At 37.7% G+C, this 22,094-nt stretch overlaps 2 protein-coding genes across 5 annotated transcripts in view; one reads left to right on the top strand and one right to left on the bottom strand.

The window, feature by feature from the left end:
• Positions 1–882: 882 nt before the first annotated feature.
• LOC137090826 (G-protein coupled receptor family C group 6 member A-like) lies at positions 883–17,896 on the bottom strand. Its single transcript, XM_067454778.1, has 9 exons — positions 17,891–17,896; positions 13,168–13,282; positions 9,150–9,297; positions 8,201–8,489; positions 5,192–5,923; positions 4,868–5,083; positions 4,490–4,607; positions 1,361–2,278; positions 883–887 (listed from the first exon to the last, which is right to left on the bottom strand). The coding sequence occupies exons 1-9, from the start codon at positions 17,894–17,896 to the stop codon at positions 883–885; spliced, it is 2,547 nt and encodes an 848-aa protein (XP_067310879.1).
• The window catches only part of zgc:103755 (uncharacterized protein LOC449988 homolog), a 77,662-nt gene continuing 72,623 nt past the window's right edge, over positions 17,056–22,094 (top strand). For all 4 annotated transcript variants that reach the window (XM_067454967.1, XM_067454968.1, XM_067454969.1 and 1 more), the window contains exon 1: positions 17,056–17,190. The gene's annotated coding sequence lies outside the window, so the exon portion shown is untranslated. The remainder of the gene's footprint in view (positions 17,191–22,094) is intronic.

Consider the following 22,094-nt stretch of genomic DNA (forward strand, 5'->3'; position numbering starts at 1 on the left):
CGCGCATCACTTTTTACCCAGCCGTCCAATCACAGTGGAGGAGGGGCGGGACAAAAACTACACCGAGCAATCATCCCACGTGTACACTGACTGAGCAACAATAACAGAGAAGTTAATACTGCTTTTTACTGCAAATAAAAATAATTAATTAGGTCTTATTTAATTCTATAAACTATAATACTGATCTGCCAACATTGTTGCTATATGATAAATTAAAATAAGCTGATAACATCAGCTTATTTTTCATCATCATGATAACATCAGCTTATTTTTTTCTCCAGAATGACTGTACAGCCAAATCAAATTTTGTTGCAATATTGTCCTGTTTAACCCTGTGAAGCTGCTTTGAAACAATCGTCATTGTAAAAGCGCTATATAAATAAAGTTGATTAATTGACACGATAATTTAATATATTCCTAGTCATATGGCCAATTAGTCTCTTTACAAAATACTGGAGGCAAACCTGAGAAAGAAGTTCAGAAGAGCCCACAGCGTTCCTTGACACATCATTTGCATTTGTAACTCATGGGCGGGGATTATGCTAATCATAAATGCGTGTGCACGTGCTCCTCATTTACGCGTGTTTGAAATGGACTAATATACACATGTTTTACTAACGAATCCGTGGTATACAAAGCGTTTGTGAATCTGGAGGAGAGATTTCATAAAGGTCCATTTTATGGCTAAATTACTCTGAATTTGCTCATATATTTACGAAAGGTTTTTTTTTTTTTTTTTTTTCTGAATGAGGCCTAATGTGTGTATTCAAGAAAGGGAATTGCCTTTTATTGAAGAGTTTTCTTTTATTCATTATCACTTAAATTATATTGAAAAACTCAACTTATTACAAGGTGCTATTGTATTATTTATTTTGGTGAAGGTTAGTCTGCATTCACAGAACACAATTCACAGTTGTACATCACAACACATATTAGTTTACAACACAGTCACAGAATGCTGCTTACATTAATATATTTGTACATTCTTTCATATTACATCTGAAATATGAGATATAAGATATGTATGCATCAAAAATATATACATTTTTGCCCATTTACTAAATAATAATTTACAAAATAATAACGCCAATATAACTTTGTGACATATACAACACTTACTAGACTATTTTAATACTATACATAAACTCTTTAGGCTATATGGCCCTATAACATTACTTTCTGTGCACTTATTAAATGGATTTTCTCCTAGGTCTTCTCCGTATTGTCTGGTGAAGAAGTTCCATATTGTCTATGTTGTTCTCTCTGTTAATTGAACCCAAACCAGTGTCATCTGAGTTAATGGTATTTTGTGATCCCATTGTAAAAAAAATATGTTCTGGTATCTCTGGGATAACATCACATGAGTGAGTTGGGTGGGTGGTGTGATTGGTGGCTCTTGCTATATATGCCTCTCGAGTAAGATCTTCTTTCTTCTTGCAGAGAGCCATGTACCACTTGGGCGCAAAGTGACAGAAAATAATTCCGTAACATGACACCAAGATAGCAGCTGCTTGAATTGAATAGCGCTCTTCTATCTTAGCAATGTACACGGGGGTGAAACAGACCCATACGAAGAGGTAGACTAGCATGCTTAGGATGATGTGTCCAGTCTCATTGAAACCCTGAGGTACCTTTCTCCCTTTAAAGGCTAGTAAAAAGCAAATAAAAGCTAGCAATGCAATATAGCAAAGCATGATGGCAAATCCAATGCCAGAACCTTCATTACACTGTACCGTTATCAACATGCTTTGGTCAGACTGAAGGGTCTCCACAGCTGGAGAATCAAATATCATCCAGAAGATACAGATGAGGACTTGAATTAGAGTACCACAGATTATAATGACAGGGGGGTTGTAAAACCTTCTGATACGCTTCTGGCGATGCTGTTCAAGAAAGACTAGAAAGGTGCGTAGAGCTTTAACCAAAATACATGAGACTGTGAGTGAGAACCCTAAGGCATACAAGATCTGTCGACCCCTGCAAATGTGAACATTGGGTTTGCCAATAAACAGGATGACACTAGTAAAGCTGAGCGCTAACCCTGCCACGATTACAAAGCACATGTTTCCCCCTGCCTGTTTCATGACAGGTTTTCCAAAATGGACCAGTAAGATAATCAGGGTGAATAACAACAACAGATAGCCTAATGCAGCAAATGTAAGCAGAACTATTGCATGGGACCCATCCCATTTCCAAAAGTCCTCTTCCTTTGGCTTACACAAAGTCCATCCTTTCAGAGACCAGGTACCATTCTCACAAGGGAGGCAATTTGGTACATCTAAAAGAAAGATAAAGTTGCACACCTACTTCAGTCATTCGGATTTATGCAACTTCAGTTGTCTCAACAAATGGGGTTTCCCTTTTTAAAATTAGGTTAATCGGGGTTTAAAAATATTTTAAAGGTACACTACTGATTTTTAAAGGTAACTATAGAGTGCATTAGTGTGCGCTTAATTTTTCTTTGGCATTCGTTTCAGGTTTTTTTTTTTTCCAAGCTAAACATATATGAAACACAACAAAAAACGATTTGAAAATCAGGCAAAAAAGACAAAGGTACAAGAAGGGACAAGTATTTTAAACACATAGCGAGAGTTCCCTGCAAGCTCTTTTGGTGCAATTTGCTCATTGCAACTCTCTGATTTTCTGAACAGCTTCATAAGTAATATACTTTTTCATCACAAATATTTTAAAATTTATTGAAATAATGCAAACGGATGTCATGTACCAAGTCAAGTCACTTTTTACAATATAGATTGTTTCAAAGCAGCTTTATAGAAGAGAGAATGTTTTGGCTGTACGGCAGCTCTATAAAAAGGTTATTGTCCAGCTAAAGTAAGTTTTTCATTAATTCATTTCTGTTGTAAAAGATCATTGGTTATTTACTTTTGTGCCACTGACCTGACACTATTTTCAACTAAACTTAAAAAAAATGTTTTAATGCGTTCTGGATGTTCATTTGCATGGCAACAGTGTTTTGAGAACGCAAACTTTGAAATAGTTTGATACCGTTATCATCTTCGTGTAAATAAATAAAATAAAAACTTGAATCTGTGAGAATGGTGACGGCATGCTTGTATTACTTGTTTATGTATGTGCGCAGGGACATAGTGTTCCTTTACAAAATGGCTGCCAAATGACTTGTCTGGCATGCATAACAGCATTTTTAGTCGTTGCTGCGGATCCATGTGAACGGGAATCATGATAACGTTTTTTATCTGTACAGAGCCAAAGGGATGGAGGTCTTCACAGGGGAGGGTCTAGTTGACACGGTCTTTGCTGACACTTCAGGGGTGCGTTGTGGTCGTAGCATCGATTAACAACCTTTGAACTCACAGTAGGTCCGTCTTTGAAGGTTATTGTTAAAAATGAATAAAAACGAAAACCATTTTTACTTCTAGAACCGGACTAATGCACTCTATTGACACTCTATCTGCGGTTAAAATAGAATTGCAAGTTAAAGGACAACTCCGGTGAGAAATGAACCTAGGGGTAATTAACAGATGGTTACAGAGTAGATCGTTCTCTGGGATGCGTTTTCATGGAAATCGAATGTAAAGAGTTTTATCTCTAAAAACAGATTAGCTTATAACACTAGTCTATGGGGCACAGAGTAGACACAGGGTGGTAAAATTAAATTTCTAGTTAATACCACTAACAAGGCTCAAAATAACCTCACACTAACACGGTAGCATAAGGAGGGTCCCTACATGCAAACCACAGCATTGAGAACTTTGTAAGAGTACTTCAGTTTAATAAGAAGATACTTTATAAAGATAGTGCCTTACGCGTTCACGGACAGGCACCATCTTGGAAAACAGTCTCGACGAATCGATCCACGAGCGCTGTTCTAAGTGAGCTGGTCGATAGGAATTAAGTTTGTGAAATGTAATTACATGGGCATTTTTATTTATTTATTTTCTCTGTTGTGTTCAGTGCTTTCTTCCGGAAACAACGGACCACATGAGATTCCAAGTCACAGTTCATCACTTAGAACAGCGTTCGTGGATCGATTCGTCGAGACTGTTTTCCAAGATGGTGCCTGTCCGTGAACGCGTAAGGCACTATGTTTATAAAGTATCTTCTTATTAAACTGTTTGTACTCTTACAAAGTTCTCAATGTTTCGGTTTGCATGTAGGGACCCTCATTATGCTACCGTGTTAGTGTGGGGCTATTTTGAGCCTTGTTAGTGGTATTAACTAGCGATTTAATTTCACTACTCTGTGCCCCATAGACTAGTGTTAGAAGCGAATCTGTTTTTAAAGATAAAACTCTTTACATTCGATTTCCATGAAAACGCATCCCAGAGAACGATCTACTCTGTAACCATCTGTTAATTACCCATAGGTTCATTTCTCACCGGAGTTGTCCTTTAATTCCAATACATTTCTGCATCAGTTGTGTATCTACTGGCTTACATTGTACTTTCTGGGGGGAAAAAAAAGAACCCATACAAATTATAATACTGTACATTTACAATTTTATACTTACTTGTTTCATTAGAGTAAGTACCCTCTAAACATTGTGTGCAGTTATGGCAGCATGATGTTTTGAGAAGTTTCTTAGCTGTACCAGGAGGGCAAATAGCAGAGCACCTTGAAATAGGAACCTAAAATAAGATGCATGGAAGCGTGATTAATATGGTGTCCTTACTTGGAATATGTAATAATACACAGGTGACTAGCAATATTGTGTTTATGAGAATGGGATGCTGCTCATGTGCTGACTATGGTTTATTCAACAACCTTTGGTTAACCAGAAAGCTGGAGAACATCACGGCTATGCTGGTCCTCCTACAGTTCGGCATTGAAATTCGGTTGCATACACTGTACTGCAAAGTTTTTATAATCACTTATTATTTATTCTCACCGTATTGTTTGGATTACTCCATGTTATGGGTGCCTTAATGTGAACTTCTTTTTTCGTCAGTTTGTAATTTCCAACAACAACAAAACGTCTGTGGCCAGTTGATTCTTGTGGTTGCCAGTTAATTAAATCATAGCCATTCATGAAATTTCCAGATGCATTGAAATAAAACGTCTGATTGTCCATAGTAAAATTGACTTTTTTCAGTTCCTTGAGGAGCTTAAAAAAAAGGGAAAAAAAAGTTAAACCTTTGTAAAAATGTATAACCATTGAAATTATATCAAGACCTGTTTCTTTTTACGCATGTAAGGCATCCCCACAACTTACCTTCCATGGTGGAAAGTCCCTTTCTCCAGGGCAATCCGTTTCACTGCAGTTTAGAAGACGTTTCAAAGCATGAGCAATGGACCATACAGCTAACCTTTCGCCATAGGTTATGCTGATGTCAACAGCTTCCATCAAAAAACCTGGGTCGTTCCCTAACTGCTTATACTCCTCCAGGAAGAGGTTTACAGAGCCTGGAGCAAGAGTCAGCTGCTCCAGAAACTCCTTAAAACCAGGATTAGAACCAGTGATGAATGTGAACCCAAAAATGTCACCTACTTGATTGATTCCATCCATTCGAGAGATATTTCGTGACATTGACCATGCATCACTAGCAATCCAAGTACGTGAGATGTTCTGCCGAATCATCTCCTTGAAGAGTTTAGAGACCAGCTCTTCCTTAAGGATAAGTAATACAACTTTAGCTTTAGATGAGCGGATTGTTTCTGCCACCTCCTGGATCCTTTTGTCGATTTCCTCGTAAGCGAGGTAGTGAGGCAATACTTCTTTAAAAGCCAGGCAGATATCTGCAACTTCTGCATCTGCCAAGAAGCTTTGCAAGGCATTTTTGCCATAATCATCATCCCCATAGACCACCCCAATCCAGTCCCAGTTAAAGTATGACATGAAATAAGCTAGAGCTTTGGTTTGGTGAACATCACTGGGAATGGTGCGAAGAAATGCTGGGAATCGTACCCTGTCACTAAGTGTTTGTGCAGATGATGTTGTGCTTATCTAAAAGAGAAAGAAAGAAAGAGAGAGAGTACTTATTGTTGTTGCTGTTGGTTTTTGCCATTTTGCTGTTACTGCAAAATTGAGATTCATCAAATCATTTTTGATTCCTGAAATCAAAATTGAATCGGATCATCAGGTGCTTAAAGACTAGATATACATGCATGGTTTGACTAGTAGTTTTTCCAAAGTTACTAGGCACTCCGCATTTTCACTGGACACAGTTTTAACATTAATACCATATATTTGTAATATTGTCTTATAATTTGGCAGCAGGAATATTAGGCTACTTTCACTTTAAGACCTGATGCACGTATCCATTATACTGTTACACATGTGTTTTCTTTCTCTACTGTTTAAAACAGAACTGACTCGGTTTACTTGAATACTTGCCAAGCCATTATTTGTGTATTTAACTGTTTAAGTGGAAAAAGCATTAAAACAAACTCAATTTAGTACTGAGAGGCAGTAATGAGTACAATTATATGCTGTATGTGCAATCCCACTACAAAAATTCAAGCCCTGCAACACCAACAATATTCATCTGGAGCAAATGAAACGAGTGAGTGAGAGGCAGTGTTGCCACAGTTACTTTGAAAAAGTAATCTGTTTACTGATTACTCCTTTAAAAAGTAACTTAGTTACTTTTAAAATCAAGTAATCTGAAAAGTAACTAAGTAAGATTTCAGGTTACTTTATTAGTTACATTCAGCAGTTGCCGACAACACCCCTGCCGCCTCAACATAAAAACGACAACCGTTTTGGCCAACACTCACTTTATTGGAAGTACATTTTTAACAGTACCGTCAATGATGTATCTCCTGATATTTTAAGTTGAAATTTTAAAAAAATGTTTCTTGAAAAAATGCTTTCCCTGAGATGCAAGAAGAAAGGAAAATAATGGTTTTTTTTTACTAAGGAAAATGGCTTAAATAGTAACTCACAGTGACTTGGATAAATTACTTTCATCTGATTACTGGTTTGGAAATAGTAACGCGTTAGATTACTTGTTACCGGAAAAAAGTAGTCAGTAGTTACTGTAAAAAGTAGTTACTGGCTTCACTGTTGAGAGGAGGCATTCTGTGGGAAACTCGCTGTTGTAGAGATGGAAGAGCGAGGAATTGCACCTGTTATTGTGTATCTCTTCTGTGGAAAATTATTATTGGGTGCATTTCAGATTTTTTTTTCACATTTCAGGATTGACTGCATTACACGCGACCAGGGCCGTACCCAGGATTTTCTAAATACAGAGGTCCAAATATGAATTTTGGAGGGTTTGAAAAAATGTTTTTTCCCTCCTTTACATATGCATTTTAAGACATAAGAAAATCAAATAATCAGCTAACTGTAGCTTTAAAACCATGTCAGTGTGCAGTATAAATTATTTTAAGAAGACAACAGATTTTTATAAATGAGAATCTGGTTAAATGTTGCAAAAAAATTAGACTCCAAATTAAAAAAATTAGAAAATCTGTTTTGTTGTTAAATTGAGCCAAAGACGACATATGTGTGACTCCGTCTTTGAAAACCTAGCTAAAGTATATTTTAGGATTTACATTATGTAAAGAACATTATTTGAACATATAACATTGATATATTTAATGTTGAATGAGTAAGATCATGTCAAAGATAGAAATCAATGTGAAAATATAACCAGTGAGTGAAATCAAAATTTGATGCACCTAATCTCAATATTAGATTATGAGACTTGCCCTGTATCTTTTCTCTTTTCAAAGCTGAGCTTTGTTTGAAGCAGTCTTTTCATTTTCGTCTGAATCGGTAAAAACAAAGTTGTAAATGTAAATTTACAGAAGGCTTCCAAGAAATTTGCATCCCTGATTATTAAGCGCTCTTGCGGTGTTGTGATGTCAAACATCAGTCGTTGTTCGAAGTGCCGGTTGGTGGTTGTGGCATTTGTCCCGCCTCTCCTCCACTGTAATTGGACATTGATGTTCACCCAAAGTTGAACTGTGGACGCTCAACGCGTAAAACTGGATAAAACCTGCCAGCTGTTGGCGCTATTGAAAAGTGCGGCGCATTCATTGGAAACAATTGAAAACATGCGCTGCGCGAGGCGAGAACACCTGCTTGTACATGCCACCTTAATAGGCTATTATTTTACAACTTCTATTATGTACACCTCGGAGAATTACTGAGGTCTGGACCTCGGGGACCTCAATGGTGGGTACGGCCCTGCACGTGACTGCTGAAATCCTCTCGCATTTGGTGGGTAGGCGGGAGTTAACGTCAAGCCCCTGTGTACCTAAAAATGTTACTCACCTGTGGAACCATATATAGACTCAGAAGTCGAGCCACTGCTAGGGAGTCTTCTGAGAAACGTGCTCCAATGATTGCTTTTACATTAGGCCTTTCCAGCACCTCGCATTGGACAGGCAGTGTGCCGTTCACAGCGAGCAGCTGCTGTGTGCTTTGAATGGCTTTTGAGGCATCAGAGCAAGTGTCACAGATGTAGTAGCCCAGTCGCACACCCGGGAGGAAGCTGGAGTTATTGATCGTTTCAATAGTATGCACAACAGCTAGAGTCCTTACAAGTGAAAGGAAATTTAATCTAATAGGACATGAGGAAAATCTTTGTTAGAAAAGACAAACAAAAACAATAACATATTTTAAGTTGCTGCCTTACATTTTTAACTACAATCAACTTTATAATTTGACCTTAAATTACATAAAACTGATTTTGAAAAATGATATAACTTGCTCAACTTAAAAACTGCTTAACTTACTGCTTAATTTAAATTAGTAATGTAAAAACATTTTGTCATAACTAAACATCAGTTATAAAAATGTTACTGTATACAAAACAAATATAATGTAACAATGCAGAGGAGGAATTTTTTTTGAAGAAAAGGATGCCAGTTTTTTGAAGAAGAAAAAAAACTATCATCATCTTCATCTTATTATTAACAAATATTTATTACAATTAATACTATAAATACTATTGTCTGACATATTAAGGTTTTTAACACTATTATTATTTGTAGTAACATAAATCAAGTAGCATTTGGTGTACCCTGCAGCGTTATTAACATAACACCCATTTAACCCCATGGCTTGGGTTACAGATATTTAACTATTACGTATTACATTCAACGTAATGAAATGTGTTTAGATACTGGAAAATAAATCATCATTAAAAAGTGCAATGTAACATACCACAAGCATAGATCACTGTAAAAAAAAAAAAAAAAAAACTAGAACAGATACTTACTCTGTGCAGTTGTAGTTTTCTGGGCGTTCTCGCACCTGTGGTGTCTGTACTTTGGAATGACAGGAATTGAGCACCCCTATCCGTATATCCCCATCTGCCCAGGCTCCGCATATGCCTGGTGGGTTTTCACAGGCAGACCCAGAACCAGCTAAAATAAGAATGGCTATTAAAGGCCTGCAAAAGACCTGTAAATACATGAGACAACCTGACTGAGAACAATATTACTCTTGAGATATGTTCAACTTGGCTACATGGGTAAAATACAAAAGTAATCTGACAGTCTGCCTGGTTTAAATAAGAGGAGTGAGCAAAAGGGGCTGGCTCATTCTGACCAAAAACACAAGGTGTCAAACAATTAGGTTGCTGGCTCACATCCAAACATCAGCCAAACATGCCCTTTTCTCATCATTCCCCCACAGACCGGTTCTTTGTAATCCTAACAACTCACTTTCCTTTCCTTTTGAGAGGTGAAATTTGAAGCAACTGTAATTCGCTATAAAAAAAGTGTGGAAATTCCACATGCGTGTGTTGAGAATGAGAAAAAAAATTCCCTCACCTCAAAAAATAAATAAATAAAGTATTTTCTTGTAAAAAATGCTCGAATAAACTTTGTTTAATATATATATATATAATATATATAATATATATATATATATATATATATATATATATATATATATATATATATATATATATATATGTAACCCCTACTGCTCAGACCGGGACTCGAACCTGGGTCCGCCGGCATGAGAGTCAGACGCTCTGACAAGGAGGCTAAAGGCTGCAACCTCTAGCATTGGTCGCTAGAACGTCTCTTGAGGTCAGAGGAGTGAGGTTTACTTGCACAGCAACTACTACCAGCTGGCCTCTGTTATATATATATATATATACACACATACATACATAATATCAGCGGTTCCCAAACTTTTACCTGCGCATCCCCTTCTATGTCCCAAACGGGTTGGCGCACCCCCAATACCCACTTAAAATAAACAAAAAACCCAGCAAAGCTTTGTTTTATCGCTATATAAAGACTCAAATAACCAGAACACAAATGACAATAATAACATCAAAAAAGTTTCAATATAATGCAACAAAGCTACGCACAAGCTCCCAATTTTAAGAGGATATGATAGACACAGGCTCAGTAACAGAAAGCACGGTTATTTTCAGTCGCATAGAAGAAACATTGCAGCAATAGGCCGCTAGGCCTATTCAATGACTGTGGAGCTAGCATCATCATCATCATCATCATCATCATCATCATCATCATCATCATCATCATCATCATCATAACACAACGGTTATGGAAATTAGAACGACAGTACATTGAATTAAATTGCAAGGAAGTTACAAACGATCCACAACATTAAAGAGAATAAGGTCCGAGATAGATACAATAAATAAACACTAGGATCAATCTAAAACTTTTCAAGTGCGACAATAAAATTAGCCTACACACGATCCACAACAAAATAAAGTAACAGAGATCAAACATAAAATGTTTCTCTATTCCCTGTGTTTTTTGCCTCCAAATCCTCACTCTCTCTTTGTCCCTCTCCTCCTTCGTCACTAACTTTATAAGACGTCCCACTTGACAGTTTCCCTGATTTCAGACAGTTAAGCATATATTGTATTGTATTGTATTGTATTATATTATATTATATTACATTATATTATATTATATTATATTACATTATATTATATTATATTGTATTGTATTGTATTGTATTGTATTGTATTGTATTGTTGTATTGTATTAGTTATACTATATTTAAAATATGCAGAGCCGAACAGCCCTATACGCTCACTACGCAAGCTGCGTAGGGCCCCGCAATGTACTCAAGGCCCCGCCTCCCCCTCGTGTCAAAGTACGTCAATCAATGTTGTAAACACTGATGATAAAATTAAGTGGAATTATCCTTCTGGCCATGAAATGAGGGGAAAAAACACCACGAGAGTGAATTGCAGGAACAGCAATCACGTAAAATTGTGTTCTCTCCTCTCCAAGTTTGATGTCAGCAAATCCAACCCTAAAGTTAAGTTGATGCGCATCTCTGCGCAGGCAAGCTATGCATCTCTTGGTCTGTCTAGCTAGCTAATGCCAGCTGCTTTCAGGGCTGTGTTCTGTTTCTTTGTGCCTCAGATATATATATATATATATATATAATTATTATTATTTTTTTTTTTTTTTTTGATAAACGGCAACGGTGTTTGTTTACTGCAGCTCGGAAAAGATCAGCGTCGCGCATGAACATTCGTTCATATGCGCGTGCACGAAATGAAACGTGTATTTTCCATAGACCGTAAAAAAATATGGACGACTCGACATCATCCGTTTCCGCTTGCCATATTTGAAGCTTTCAGGCAGCCTTGCACGGCGCGGACATCTTGGGACCGAGTCTGCGCAGTAGCGATTTCGGGACCGGAGTTGCGCAGTAGAGCGCAGGAAGTAGAGCAGGAAGTACAGTCGCGATATCAAAAGCCCGCCCACACTCTCGTAGATGCAGAACAATTAATTATGTTGGTGTGAAATAAACAGTTATGGAAATGTAGAAATTAAAGCTAAAGCTCTAATCTGCTCCCAAAAATTTTGAAAAAAGTCCGTTAGCGCCTCAGTGACAACTTCACTCAGAGAAGCCGTCAGTCTCAGCTGTCAATCATGACGTCACACCCCCCGTTTTTATAGCATCAAATAACTAACTCAAACTAAACTTATTTTTAAAACGAACACCTGAAATGAAATCATCGTGATGATAACTGCCTTCAGTGACATAAACTAACTTTGGGGAAAACATTTTTGAAGTGTAATTTTATTATTTAGATTGCCTCGCGTCCATTAGAAAACACAGAGGGGCGGCTATACTGGGACCGGTCACCGGGGGGCGATCGAGGCGCGAAAGCTTCAGTAAATGAGAGGGAGACTGCAGGCTTGGTATTTTCCAACAGAACAATATATGGGCATGATGGTCCTCCCCCTCATCATAAGTGCACATAGGCTACATAACAAGACAATGATTATCTAGTCTTAGTCAATGTTTAGTTACAACTCTAAACTACTGCACAAATTATGCAAGATGGAAAGCAATGTATTGACAATTTGACATTGATTGACTATTGATTTATAGGCTATAGTGAATGTAAAATGTTGATATTAATTAGCTGGACATACTGCTCAATATGGAGGCACATCCCTCAGTAAATAATAACCATAAATCAAATATTGCTTTAACATGCATAATATAAAACACAGTAGCATCCTATGACAAGCCGTTTTCGCTTTTATTTATTTACAATTAATGCATTTTTAATGTCAATGAATAAATGTTCACTATTTACGATATGAATTTTTGATATTAGGTATGGAATTTTTACTAGTAACAATGTCTTTTTGATATCAGGGATTACATGTTCACTTGTACAAAAGTGAATTCTTGATATCAACAATGATGCCATCACTCAGAGGTTCTTGATATCTGAATCACTAGTTTGTTAAACATTACAAGAGCCAAGCCATACTATAAATAGTATTTTATATTTGAAAATGTATAAAAGGAAATATGGGGGAGCCAGTTTGAATGGGTCTGATGCTGCTTATAAAATGTATCTATAATTTGCAGGTGCTATGCTTAAGTTTGTACGTAGAGGAGATGCTGGATCATCTGCCAGTACAAGCACAGACCCAGATGATCCACATCCAGCCTCAGCCAGTACTAGCACAGACCCAGATGATCCACATCCAGCCTCAGCCAGTACTAGCACAGACCCAGATGATCCACATCCAGCCTCAGCCAGTACTAGCACAGACCCAGATGATCCACATCCAGCCTCAGCCAGTACTAGCACAGACCCAGATGATCCACATCCAGCCTCAGCCAGTACTAGCACAGACCCAGATGATCCACATCCAGCCTCAGCCAGTACTAGCACAGACCCAGATGATCCACATCCAGCCTCAGCCAGTACTAGCACAGACCCAGATGATCCACATCCAGCCTCAGCCAGTACTAGCACAGACCCAGATGATCCACATCCAGCCTTAGCCAGTAAGGGCACAGACCCAGATGATCCACATCCAGCCTTAGCCAGTAAGGGCACAGACCCAGATGATCCACATCCAGCCTCAGCCAGTACTAGCACAGACCCAGATGATCCACATCCAGCCTTAGCCAGTACTAGCACAGACCCAGATGATCCACATCCAGCCTCAGCCAGTACTAGCACAGACCCAGATGATCCACATCCAGCCTCAGCCAGTACTAGCACAGACCCAGATGATCCACATCCAGCCTTAGCCAGTACTAGCACAGACCCAGATGATCCACATCCAGCCTTAGCCAGTACTAGCACAGACCCAGATGATCCACATCCAGCCTCAGCCAGTACTAGCACAGACCCAGATGATCCACATCCAGCCTCAGCCAGTACTAGCACAGACCCAGATGATCCACATCCAGCCTCAGCCAGTACTAGCACAGACCCAGATGATCCACATCCAGCCTCAGCCAGTACTAGCACAGACCCAGATGATCCACATCCAGCCTTAGCCAGTACTAGCACAGACCCAGATGATCCACATCCAGCCTCAGCCAGTAAGGGCACAGACCCAGATGATCCACATCCAGCCTCAGCCAGTACTAGCACAGACCCAGATGATCCACATCCAGCCTCAGCCAGTACTAGCACAGACCCAGATGATCCACATCCAGCCTCAGCCAGTACAAGCACAGACCCAGATGATCCACATCCAGCCTTAGCCAGTACTAGCACAGACCCAGATGATCCACATCCAGCCTCAGCCAGTACTAGCATAGACCCAGATGATCCACATCCAGCCTCAGCCAGTACTAGCACAGACCCAGATGATCCACATCCAGCCTTAGCCAGTACTAGCACAGACCCAGTACAGCCTGATTCACCAACAGTAAAGCCGTCTTCAGCAAGTACTATCTTAAGATTCTATAGAAAATACTCTTCAATAAATATTGTTTGTTTGAACCTCATTCTTTGACTGTTTTGTTCAAAGCAGGGAGGATTGTATTGGGAGCACTAAGGTGTCAGGTGTAACTGCATGTCAATGGCAAATGGTTTATATAGCATATGAGTCAGGTAAGAGGGCCCCTTAGCAGAATTTTGCTTAGGGCCCCAGGGAGTTCAGGATCGGCTCTGAAAATATGGAATGAATGAAACGAGTTGGCACGCATAGAGATGTGATGACATGGAAATTCCCACCTTTTAATCAACGTGTGACAACACCGGTAATACCGGTATCACCGACTGGGCTTTTAAATCACTAATTTTTTAACAGAGCGGAGCAAAGCGAGTACTTTCAATGAATTCCTAAGAAAGTTAAGCTTCCATATGCATGAACTGAAACCGCGGCAGTGTGCGTACACCGTGAATGACAGCTCGTCAGTAAATGCGCGCTCTGTGAGGCCTAGCAGATTTTAGTTTCGGTTTAGAATTAGCGCCGATTTGGGGGCGGGTTGCTTGAACGGTAGGTTAATTGGCCTATTATTCTTAATGAAAAACACAACTACACACAACGACAAACTCACTTAAAAAGGCACTTTTACATTTCACTTTGAAACCAAATCTTTCGCGATCATCTTGTCTTCTTTTTATTGTATGGAAAATCCCATTAAAAAAACAGACCGCCATTACAATTTTCCTCTCGCGCACCCCCTGCTGGCAGCTCGTGTACCCCTGGGGGTGCGCGCACCACACTTTGGGAATCCCTGATATAAATATATATGAAATTAGGTATGCTGGTTCGCTTTTATAAAATTATTTGGCCTGCCCTGCACCACTATATATTTTTATAGATATACGGGGTCCGCGGGTTATGAGACGACCATCATGGGCTATCATGGTTGTCAACAAATGCACGCGCGACGGCATCCCCTGATGTAGGATGTTTACGACAGTAGTTGAGTTTACTACAGTAGTTGAGGACATTATTTTAACTGTATTTTTTACATAACTGTAGGGGGACCCCGAGAGAAAAAGTTACCCAGTGCTGCTTTAATTATGTTTAGTTAGACACGTACACATAATCAGTAGATATCAAACGATCTGTAAATATGCGATACTATCACATATAAAACACATTCAAATAAAACATTAAAAATAGTTCAGTAGTTCAACCGCATTTCTATTGGAATCCGGAGGACGCTTATGCAGCGACTGTGTTCTTCCACAACCAGGCACTGCACAATATGTTGCTATCAACGCATGTTTGGTAGCTCGATCCGGTTTAGCTCCACATAGGCCTGTGTTATTTAACTAACGTCATGTGCGAGTAAGTGGGCAGGGCTACAGAATTAGGCGTTGGTCTTCTTCTGCTGAGGCGGCGTTTCACTGCTCTCTGACTTCACAGGGAGGCAAATTTGCAGATCCCTTCATTGTTGAGCCAGGTGTCAATAACGATATTTTCCGCTCTGAAAACTACAAAATATTCTTATACTATGACGACCTTTTATATATCAGAAGCTCAGGGGAAATGTCAATTTCTCAATTCATGACCCCTTTAATATCGCTCGTGGCACGAGGTCTCGTTATGGCCTTGTAAATACCAGAACTAATGAGGGAACTAATAAACTAACAACAGGTAAACTGAATGAGGATGACACAGACTAGGAAACAGACACAAACCATACTCCTGGGGTTATTCCAGGAAGCAGGTTATATGTAAGGTTTATTCTCTGACCAACCTGGTCCAGAGCAGGTTCTGTTCCATGGTTAGTCTTTAGAGGTGTTGAGTGCATTCATGCCTTATTGAAGAGGCATGACAGATTGTGCACATTATACTATATAGATATTTAAAGAAAGCATCATAAAAAATGAAATGTTTATTTGTTTGTTTTTTAATTAGCATCCGTTGTCGCTTTGTTAAGAATGTTAACCATGATCATACCGGGTATACTCTTGGATGCATTTTTTGGAACCAGCATACCTCAATCAAGGCTTGGGTTAGTCAAACTGGATTGATATCATGCAGAATATTTTATCTGTATATATTATTATTTATTTACTCTGGACAGAAGAGGTTTGAACTGGTTCAACTGGTAAGTAAAACAGGAAATTTTCAGTCTTGCCTTTGACGTTGTCATGCAATCAATGTGAGGTTTCATGGTTCAGAAGTTTAACACAAAAGCAAATTTGTGAACAGGTCTTAACATCTTTAAGGTTAAATACTCAAGGCTACTTTGAGTACAGTACATATGTATTTTTAATCAGATTAAGTGACATACTTTAAATGCCAGGAGGTAATTCCCAGTAAAGTCATTAATGGAATTTTTGTCTTTGTCAGCTTCACTATACGAAGTGGAGCAGGTCCTTTAATTTACACAATTTTAAGAGTTATTTTAGTATGTCAAGTTAAACTAAATGAAAATAATAAATGTTTCATTAGGAAATGGCTTTAATGAAATATGTTTAAATATGTATTAAAATAAACATTTGTACTATTTAAAAAAAAAATAATAATAGCACCTAGTGGGCCCATATTTCATTAAAGCCAGTTCCCAATGAAACATTTATCATTTTCATTTAGTTAGTTTATTAAATTAGTGAGTACTAAATTCATTAGTTTAGTTTACTAAAATAACTCAAATTAAAAATAAAAATAAAATACAAATACAAAAACTATATAGATTTAGAAATAGAAATTTAAAACACACAAATGTATTATAGCTACATATTTAAAATATTTATAAAAATTAATCTGAACCATTTACATTTACAGAGGTTAGTTTTTGTTTTTTTTGTTTTTTAAATAGTGCAAATGTTTATTATTGTATTTAATATCAATCAATTCAACGCCGTTTAATATTCATCGTGGCTTTTGTCACTATTGTTGTATCTGAAGGGGATTTGTTATCCTGCCATGCGCTTAGTGACGTCTCTATTACGTCACGATGTCGGAAGTGAATCTAAACAAATCGAAGGAGCTGAAACTAGAAGATAAAAATGAAAACATGATCCCGAAGCTCGCGACCCACCGAGAGAAACTGCGGTTTTCTGTTTCATAGAGGAGCAGGTATTTTATCTCGACCCCGTCATGTATGTGTTTGCAGTGTATCTGAAGCAGTCGGTGTGTGAAATGATGCATGGCCCTTCAACAAGCTGTTGCAGCTTATGCATAACTAGTAAACGAACATGATAGTTTCAGGGGGGGAAATGCATGTAATTACATCTTTGTGATAACAGTCTAAACTGAACAATATTCAGGCTTTACTCTGGTTCTCGTGCTCTGCTAATCCAGTGCGTTTGAGCACTGTGTGACAGTGTTATGTAATATTACATTCTCGTATGAAAGGTGTTTTACATTTACAGAGGTCAGTCAGAACTCGGAAGCATAATCTGTCATTTTGACAATAAACCATCACATCTGAGTGCTGAACAAGAAAAATACTTCAACCAAATTGATGGTTTGAAATAAAAAATGATGCTGTGGGATTACATGATATCAAGGAATTACCATGGTTATTATTATTAAGTAGCAGATGCATGTTATGTAATTAATATATTAATATAACTATATATTTTTTTATACAGTTACCGTTATATACAATATTATGAATTCTAAAGCACTGTTATAGGGTGATATTTAAATGTTCAGTTTAAATATATTAATATTTATTTTATTTCCATCTCGCACATAGATCAGGGTATTTTGAAAAAGTAAGGTTAAAGGGATAGTTCACCCAAAAATGAAAATTCTGTCATCATTTACTCACCCTCATGTTGTTTCAAACCTGTACGAGTTTCTTTGTTCTGTTGAACACAAAAGAAGATATTTGGAAGAATGTTTGTAACAAAGCAGATAGAGTAACCATTCACTACCATAGTATTCCCTACTATGCTTGGTTACAAACATTCTTCTAAATATCAACATGAGGGTGAGTAAATGATGACAATTTTCATTTTTGGGTGAACTATCCCTTTAACTTAACGTCACATATACCTTTAACTCTCGGTTGATTAACCCAAACCTTGCTTACTCGAGGTATGCTGGTTCCAAAAACGCGTCCGCAAGTACTTTCAGACAACTTTGAGTATTTTAACACACAAGCCATTCTCAACAGAGCGACAAATCAATGATTCGCCATGGAAACAGACGCCAAGTCAACTTTATTTATATAGCACTTTTACAATGACGATTGTTTCAAAGCAGCTTCACAGTGTTAAACAGGACAATATTGCAACACAATTTGTTTCGCTGTACAGTCGCTCTGGAGGAAACGGTGATTCTACTTATTTCTTTTGATTTTCATAACCTAGTGCACTATTCGGTGGTTAGGCAATACTTTTTTTAAATATTTTTATTTGAAGCGATAGTTCACCCATGCAGGAGCCAATCGCCCGAAAGCTAGATCATTTACTTGATAAATATATAAAGTATAAAAGGATATTTTCTTACACAAACGCATCGATTCGCTTCAGAAGGCCTTTATTAACCCCCCTGAGCCGTGTGGAGCACCTTATATGATGGACAGACTTTTATTTACTGCATTATAAAGCTAGGAAGAGCCAGGACATTTTTAATATAACTCTTGTGATTTTATTCGTCTGAAAGAAGAATGTAATATTCACCACGGGTGATTTGAGGGTTTCTTTTTTGGGTGAACTATCTATTTAATAAATAATCTTTATTCACTGAGAAAATCAACTCGCAAATTCCACCATGGTGCAAGCACAAACTGGCTTTTAAATGGAATGGGAGATGAGACTCTGATTGGTTTATTGGACATTACACTCAAAACACACCCATATCTTTTGGATTATGGGCTCGGTGCCCACTTTTTTCCGTTGTTAAACTATCAAAAGTGGATTCGGATTTGCATTGAGTGCACATGGCGCAGGTGTACTTAATGCAAATCCGAATCCATTTTTGCCCATGTGTTCAGATCATTGAAATAGGTAACTCACAAACGCTATGGCAGTTTTGAAAGCTGGTCTTCAAGCGTTTTTGCTGAAGGTGAGTGTGATTTCACCAAGTGCAACATGTTCCCATGGATCATCTTTGTTGATCCTGGAACAGCATTCCGTTTAGCCAATCAGATTTAAGGTTTATGTCAAGTTTATGCTTAAATTCAGGGTTAGGTGCTTCTACATCAGTGTTAATCACCTATCATTTCCCTCTGATCTTAGGGATAACTTGTGGTTAGGTTTAGGGGTAGGGATAGGACAACATTTTTGGACAGGTATGTTGTTTCAGAAACAAAATATGTGGATCTAGAAACACATAGTTCTAGGCATACCAGTCGCTGCTCATATGAGCGATAGAGCAGTCATAAGAAACAGCCGATTTTAAAACAGAACCTACAAATACCCATCAGGGAATGCTCTTAAGTCATCTCAGAAAAACCTCCATGAATGCTTTGGGAACATTATGATTTGGAAATAATACAACCTAAAAAGTAGATTATTTGACAACTATTGCCTTCTCAAAAATAACCAAATACTAACATTAGGTGAATATGCTGTTTGCTGAGGAATTACTCTTTATTATTTTAATTGAATTACTCTTTTAGTATACTTTTCTGAACTTTTTATTGTTTTTCAGGTTTAGTATCTAGAGTAGCCCAGCTGATCTGACCAACAAAGCTACAAAGGCAGCTCATGTGTTTAAAGTTGATCAGCCACAAACTCTCTCAACACATACAACTCTGCTCTCTTCTACACAAGACTGTCATCTGTTTTTATACTTCAGTATTATCATGCCTTGTCTTTAGCTGCCTGGTCACTATTATGCTGTCTTTGATATTTGAACCTCTGATCTGAGAAGAGTATTTACCCTCTAGGGCAGGTTTTTGCTGTGCAGACACACCTTGAGTTGCTCTGGTTCACTTATAATGGACATAATGCCAGCTATTCTTGGTTGTCAATCGTTGCCATGAAAAGGTCATAATGGCACAGTGATTCAAAGGAGGGGATGAACTGTTGTAAAGATGGCAGAATTATTGGTATATTTAAAAAGCCATTGTGAATTACACACTACAAGTGAAGGCTCATTTAACACAATGTTTTCTTCCTCAAAGGAAAGTTGAACAACATGAGGGTGAATGCTTTTATGATTTTCATTTTTTAACATTAACTTCGCTTGTTTTATAAGCGGAGTCATTCGAGATTCTTATCTGATAATAAAAAAACATGTTATAGATTAACTCGTATTGGACCCGTGGCTTTCCTTTAAATAAAGGTAATAATAAATAAAGTATTTTCTTTGCAATAAGTGTGAATAGCAGTGAGATGCTATTTATACTTATAAATAGTGGCAGACAATTTCCACCTCAGTGTTGTTGTACATTAAACGGTAAACAATAATAACACAAGTGTAAATTATTATAGTTATTAAAATTAGTGAATGGATGCCACCTTATTGGGACAATAAATCCTTCCCTACACCTAACCAATAAACACTTTATTATTAAACATACGTTAGACACTTTATTAAATGCCTTTTTCGGTCTGATGTGTGATGGGAGAATGGAGTAGAGTGAGTTCTGCAAAAGGCGGATTCGAACCCTAGTTAATTTATGTCAACTTTTCTGCTTACTATCGCTGCTATTGACAATCCAACATCTTCCGTGTCTGTATCTGTTTGATTTGATTTGACTTGCGTTGTACTTTCTGTGCCACCTCAGCTGCAAAGCTCATTCAAATCACATCACATGGGCCAAATGATTACGTGATTATAGCTAAGCTACCTGTTATAATGTGCTGACAGTCCACTTTTCAATGTTAGTTTAAAAAATGTTTTACCTTTATATTATGATGATACCTGTAACCATACATTACTTGACTGACTGGTGGACCTTACTAACCAGCAATAAACATGTTGACCATCTTTTCCCATGTCTAGTAGTTAGTAGAAAATCTAAAAACATTCAAACAAAGACTAACCCTGCCCTTTCACAAGGGTGTGTTTCATGAATAGAAAGTGTCCGGTGATGGCAGAGTGCGCAGAGATGCAGAATTGGAAGGTTTTACCGTACATTTGTTGAGGTTTGTTTTAGCTCATCATCAACAGGATAGAACTGCCAAAATGTTAGTTTTTGAGCAAACACAAAATAGACTGTCAGACTACCCTGATGGTGAGTGTTTCGTGTTCATTATTTCTTTTTATTAATGAATCCTAACTGGTTTTGTGCTTGATGATAATGCAGAATTTGAATTTGTCTTTTATATTTGCTTCAGCCCTCTCTAATCTGCTTCTCTGGTGCAGAATAAGTGTTCTTTTATTACACCCAAAGCTGAGCGAGTGTGATATTTTAAGCAGCTTTGTAATTCAGTGTGCTGTGGCTCACAATGATGCTGTGGCTAATGATGTCTGTAAATTGAGATTGCAAGCTCCGGTGACTTTATTAATGGCTATAGGGTTGTCAGTTTTCATTTTAATGTTATTAATAATATATGCTTATTAATTGCAATTAATTACGTGTATCAATATTTGCCAAAACAAACAAACAAACAAACGAAGATTATGCTGTGCATTATATAATTGTGGATAGACAAGTAATTCACACTGACAGCAATTTTTGAGCAACACAACATTAAAAAAATAGTTCACACAAAATATAAATGTACAAAATTTACATTGAATCATTTAACAGAAGCTTTTTATCTAAAGCAACTTACAAAAGAGGAGAGCAATAGAGGGATTCAGGCATGACGTCACTTTGTAGGCCAACCGGCAGATAGCATCTCACTGGTTCCCTCGAGGAAAACCCAATAGGATTTTCCCATAGGCTTTTGGATAATCGCTAAAAACAAGCTCTGTGACCAACAAAAGTTCATGATGTGATTTTTCCATCAGGATAATTATCACAGATGAATACCTCTTTTATGATTTGTGATGCCTAAATGCAGTCGCCAGAAATAAAAATCTAAAAGTAGGCTATAAACGGACTAGACCACAGTCGCTCGACTTCAACGTCA

Source organism: Pseudorasbora parva, chromosome 10 (genome assembly GCF_024679245.1).
Source record: "Pseudorasbora parva isolate DD20220531a chromosome 10, ASM2467924v1, whole genome shotgun sequence".
Lineage (NCBI taxonomy): Eukaryota > Metazoa > Chordata > Actinopteri > Cypriniformes > Gobionidae > Pseudorasbora > Pseudorasbora parva.